This window comes from Gavialis gangeticus, unplaced genomic scaffold, assembly GCF_001723915.1.
Source record: "Gavialis gangeticus isolate Ggan-Ray unplaced genomic scaffold, GavGan_comp1, whole genome shotgun sequence".
Taxonomy (NCBI): Eukaryota; Metazoa; Chordata; order Crocodylia; family Gavialidae; genus Gavialis; species Gavialis gangeticus.
The window spans coordinates 3,738,707-3,744,592 of record NW_017728964.1 but is presented as its reverse complement, the minus strand read 5'-3'; the positions used below and the strand labels follow the sequence as shown (position 1 = coordinate 3,744,592).

At 41.3% G+C, this 5,886-nt stretch overlaps 1 protein-coding gene across 2 annotated transcripts in view; it reads left to right on the top strand.

Moving 5' to 3' along the window:
- PIK3R5 (phosphoinositide-3-kinase regulatory subunit 5) overlaps positions 1-4,557 on the top strand; it is a 122,058-nt gene extending 117,501 nt beyond the window's left edge. For both annotated transcript variants that reach the window (XM_019502082.1, XM_019502090.1), the window contains exon 19: positions 531-4,557. In XM_019502082.1, the coding sequence (XP_019357627.1) occupies positions 531-678 (148 nt within the window). In that variant the 3' untranslated portion in view covers positions 679-4,557. The remainder of the gene's footprint in view (positions 1-530) is intronic.
- The last annotated feature ends 1,329 nt before the right edge of the window (positions 4,558-5,886 follow it).

The window sequence follows — 5,886 nt, the reverse complement described above, 5'->3', positions numbered from 1 at the left end:
TCACAATGCCACCTGGATCAGGAGTATCAAGCTCCTCGAGACCTACAGGCTAAATGAGGGTTGCTGGTCCTGTCTGCATGCCAGTTTTTTTGGTGCCCTAAAAAAGTTCCTTTGTGTTATTTTTTTCTATATGATCAAGGCCAGATTTTAATTCCTTTATTTCTGTAAGAGCTGAGGAAGTTAATTTGAAAGTTTGATACATTAAATGAAAAAGGAGCATTATACACTTGTTTCTGGACATGCAAAAGAATTGTGATTTTTTTTTTTTTTTTTTGAAGGCCTACATATTCAGAAGAGACTATTGTTTTGTAGATACCTCCACTTAGGGTGGTCTTTTTGGGGATACCAAAGAGGGATTTGACTCTTCAGTGAGGTATTGCTCAGCTCTTCTGAAAATGAGGCCGTTTAAGGTTGTCTGTGATCCCTGTAATTTGATCACCATTGTCTGTGCCCTTTTTGTACCCCCAGTCTTTGGGTCACAGCTGGACACAGCACAAAGATTTCCATTTCCTGTTTTTTTTTTCCTGCAGGTGTGACGTCTCGGCATGCTACAAACCCAGGGACAATGAACCCTCTGGAACGAGGAGATCCTCTTCATTTCATCTTTCTCAAGACCCTTCTGAGTTTTGTTCTCTTCTGTGCTTGCCCATTGTCACCTTTAGTGGAGCACTGCCATAGAAAATCCTGCAAGGCCAGGCTGACATGCAAGATCTCACTTTGCTTCAGACCATCCAGACTTGCATCCAGTGCATCATGGTATCTGTGAAAGCAGTCTCCTAGAGGAATCCTCCTCCATCAGGTTGGAGACCTAGATCTTTCCACCAATGACATCCTGGAACCTAAAGCATTAGTACAGTGGACAAGCTGTTCTTAGTCTGGATATCTAACATGCATCTGAGAAAGACTAAGGTCCCTCCAAAGGTCTGGTTGTTGTCATGATACCAGGCTCTGGGACAGAAGTGATTTCCTGAAAATCTCTAGATGGTGCTGCAGATCTCTGGTTGGAAGGGGTGGGGTAAGAAGAGTTGAGACACCTTTTCTGACCAAGGATGAGGAAATGGTGGTGAACTGTATTTGAAAGAACCTTGCAACTAGTGCAGATACTGGGGAGAATATGATAGATGGACATAATGAGGGACATACAAGGATAAAGAGATTTTTACTGACCATAGGGTATAAAGTTGCCTTAAATGCCTGGTGAGCTGCAGACTACCCTTAGACTATTCTGAAGATGCTTCACCCAGAGCAAAGTTGGGTTCACCTTCAAAATTACAAATTATGTGGGGTTCAGAAACATGTTCACCCTTAAGGGGGGTTTTTTTGTGGATGGGACTTATTTGTCCTATAGGTTGGTCCATAGAGATGACTAGATTAGGGCTAGAAAGATGATTGTGGCTTAGTGGTCATGCCAGTGATCTAGTGCAATAGGTTATATCTGGGGTTATTTTATGCACCAAATGATAATTACTGTAAAACCAGGTCACCCAAGTGATTATTTTCTAAAAACACAGTTCCTGAAGGAGACAGGCTCCCCTTATCAGATAAATGGCCCTGTATCCTGCTTACCTGCACTGAATCTTACCTTTAAAAGAGCATGAAAAGGTAAAATGTGATACTTGCTTTGAGTGCTGTTGAAAGAATTACACTCACAAGAAGGTAGTTCATGGGACCAGGAGCCAAATACTGGGCAAGCCACTGTGCTGAGTGTGAATGAGTTCAAATGTAACAGAGAGACAGATTTGCTGCAGACTGCCCTGGGATCAAAAACACTAGTGACACCTACAGTAGATATAAGATGCTGAACTCTGCATTTCTTTCTCCAACAATCCAAGGAAAGCCTCTTAACTTCCTTTTTTCCAGTTATAAGGCTATAGGTACAAAGTGCCAGAAAGGTGCAATACCTGTGGGTGCTGTCTGACCACAGAGACAATAAGAGGTGGAAGAGTTTGTTAACCTTCTCAGTGAAGTAACTATTTGCACACACACGTGGCTGTGCTTCCTGGCATGGTCACTGCTTGGCTTGTTGGTTCCTAATGTTAAGATGGGCTTGGTCAAGTGTCCCCTGCTAAAATGGCCTTTACCAGCCAGAAGAGGATCACTGCATTGATGGTCTTCCTCCATGGCTACTGGGATTGGCTTGGCCATGTAGAGGTCAGTTCAATGACCTTTGAAATCAGAAAACATGGGATTTATTTTGCCACTGGTTTCAGTGGGAACAAATTCTTAGTGAGTGCATGTTGCATCTGTATCTGCCTTTGATTTTATTATTTTGAGACATTCAGTAGTTGAAGGATTAACTTGTATAGAGATGTCAGGAGCCCTTTTGCCCTTGGTTGCCTGAGATACGTGTAGCCCAGGCCCGTGTGCCTGAGTTTCTTCTCATCCTTCCCAAGAGGGCTTTGTACCCAGTGTATTTTTGCTGGGGTCTTGCTGAGGTTTTCTGTAGCTACAGCTCAGAAGCAAGCGAGCTGCACTCAGAAATTCATGTGCATAAATGGGGGAAATAGAGGTTATCATAGGCTTCTTACGTACCCCTCCCCATTTTGTTTTGTTTGCATTTTAACCCCCTCAATTCCCAGCATTCTTTGCTCCAACCAGAAGGCACCTCTCTCCAGATTTTTAATGGATCCTTTATTCCAGCTGTGCTGCATTCAAGTCAGCTAGAAGGGATACTGCTGAGAAACTTGATTTGTTGAAGTACTTAGAAGGAAGGCAGGTTTATAGTATTCCAGGTCCTGCAGGCCTTGGGCAGCAAGGAGTCAAGGCCCTCATTCTCAAAGCCCCAAGCTGGTTGAGCTTTGCCCCTGAGATGTTGCTCAGTGGGTACTCTACACAGCACAGATGCTTCCCACGTGTCATCCATGTGGACTAACTACCACCCTGTCCATCACTTTGAGGACTGGCTGTTTTTGAACACATTTTCTGGTCTGGAGGTTAAAATGGGAGTGAGAACTCCCACTTATGGTATGAGACCTAACAGCAAGTTACTGCTTCTGAGCTTTTCTGGGGAGCGAGAGGAGAGATTAAGACCTTCATGGAGCAAGCCCTCTCTGCTAGGCATAGATCCAAAAATGGTGCCTTTTCTAAAAGCCTTGTAATCACTCTGTTGTTAGCCTTCAAGCATCCCCCTTCTCCCCTGCCCAAATTTCCACTCTTGTTATGTGCATGAAGACCTTGGATGTTTTTCATCTGCATCCTGGAGGGCTCTGAAAAGTGCCTACACAGGGCTGAGGCCTGTGTTTCTTCTCCGACTGCTTGAATAATGCCATCACTAGGTATTATAAAGGAAGACCTTGCATGCAGTGAAGTGGGTCTCAAGTCTGTGGCATCATGTGGCCCTGCACCAATGGGAATTCCTGGTTGCAGGGAAACTTGCTTCTATTGCATAGCTGAACCTTCAAGAAGGAGCCAGCTCCCCATATTATATCTATGGAACCAAGAGCATCTACACCCTTAATTTATTATTTGCACATAATAAAACCCCTCTAGTTTTGTTCTCAGTGATCAGTCCAAAGAAAATGCCAAGCTGCTATCAGCTTGCAACATGAGTGGCAAGAGCTTTCTCCTCTCTGAAGGAACTGGGTCATTTTAAAACCACTTTCACAGAAACAGCCAGAGTGCGTGAGTGAGGTCACTAACCCACACAAAGATTTGAGGCCCCAAAACAGAAATTGGGTTTGATACACATCCCTTCAGTTTCCCCCTGTAAAATAGTCGTGTTGTTTTATTGCACTATACTCTAACTTCAGCCTATCAAAGGACTCAGTAAAGTCTTTTTTAATGGATCTTTTATTCCACACATTTGGAAAATATTTTCCTATTGACTTTTAATTTTTTAGCAAACCATTTGACTTTTTTTGTCTGTTGAACAGTTGAAATGTCGCAGCTGGTCTTGTTTGTTTGTTTTAACACTTTTAAACAACACCTCTACTTGTCAGAATGCTGTTCGTGATCTTAGCAACCATGACTAAATATATCCTTGTCCCCACTAATGGTGCAAATGTTGATGCCTCAGCTGGCCCCTCAAAAATATCAGAAAATAGAATTTCCCTGTGATGAAGAAAAACAAGCACAAACCCTATGGATTTATAACCCTGTTCCATTTTACGGTCTTAGATTTGTTTTAACGATAGAACTTTTCAGGCTAAGCTGTACATATGTGAAACATCAGTAAGTTTGTGTAAGTAGCTGTGCTGATTTGTAAAATATTGTTCAAAGAACTTCTAAGATAATTATTAAATGTTGATTTATTTCATGTACAATGTGAGTGAAGTGTCTGTACCAGCCAGGTCCTGAGTGGGAAAGGGAAACTGGAATAGCTGGTGCTAAAAGTCCCCTGCAAGGTTTAAATTCATGGCTTATCAACCTAAAAACAATGGTGCTACTGTGTTTCAGCTAAAGTATTATACCTTTGATTGACAGCAGTGGAAAGCTCAAGGCCCGGGGACCCAGGCAGTAGAAAAGGTGAAGATCTACAGTGGGTTGTACATGTTTTTCTATAAGCAAAGAGCAACCAGTTCAATATCAGTCTAAACTTACTTTTATATCGGACTAAGGGGGAAAAAAAGAACAAAAAATTGTCAAGTGAGAGCACACTGTGGGCTGCCCCTGTTCTGCAGATAAATATGGGATTTATTCTCCAGGGTTGTAAAATGTGTCACTCCTTTGACCATGAATAAAGTGCTTACAAGTTGCATAATAAAGCATTGGAGTGAGAGAATGGATTACTGCTTACAGAAACAAATACTTCACTCTCCGTGAGTGATAGACTATGAATGCTTCAGTAAGTTTTGGACAAATGGTGTGTTTTGAAGCTATCTCCAACCTTCACCTCAATGCATCTGCCCAGAGTTGTTTTTAGGACTGAGTCAGTACTGTAAAAATACCCTAAAATATTTTTGTAATTTTTTAATTTGTATTAATAATTTCAAGTGTATATATCTCTATTTGTTGCTTTCCTACTCCATGACTATTCAAGAAAACAAGCTGGTTGGAGAAATCTGGGGGAGTAGCACAGTTTCACAAACTTGAAAAAAATGCAGTTTTTATGGACAATATGAACAAAAAGAAGCTATTTCATTTGCAAACTATTTATTATGAATTAGATATTCATCTTGCTTCTAATCAGAATGAATAAAGTTTCACCAATTTTAAGGTTTTTTTAAAAAAAGTTTTAGTTTCTTTTGAACTCTTTCAAAGAAAAGCTGGGTTGTTTTTTCAGTTTTCAGGATTTTGTTTTGTTTTATTTTGTTTAGGAGACTTTTTCCCCACTCTCCGCATTTTCCCCTCCTCCCCACTTTTTTTAGAGAGAAAAAAATAAGTGAAAGACAAGGGGTGGAGGAGGAAACAAGCCAACATGGAGTTGTGGCATTCAATTAAAAAATGAATGCAACAATAAGTTCTTGTTTCATTCAAAATTTGGTTTGGAAAATGCCTGCTTTTTTTTATAAGTTAGTTCTGCTACTCAAAGCACTGTTAGATACTTTGCTTCCTGCTGTTATGCAACAGCAGGGATTTAGTAATATGCTTACCAGTAAAGCTATAGTTATACCATCAAAACCACCTTGTTCAGGTGCCCTTGTAATGGTAGAACTTTAGTTCCTATACAGCTGATGCCAATTCCATGAATGAAATACTGGTAAGCTGTACCAGCAAAAAGCACTTTTATGCTGCTAAAACTATCTCTATGCAAGAAATGTTTACCAGTGTATTGATGCAGAGGTTTTGAAGATACAGCCTGTAGGCCAGATCGAGCCTGTGGAGCCCTATCATCTGGCCCACAGAGCTATCCATTAGCTTTGGGCTGGACTCATAAGCTGCATGTGCAGCATGTGCCAGATGTGGCATGTGTGCTGTACGTGCCACACAGGACTGGATCTGGTGCAT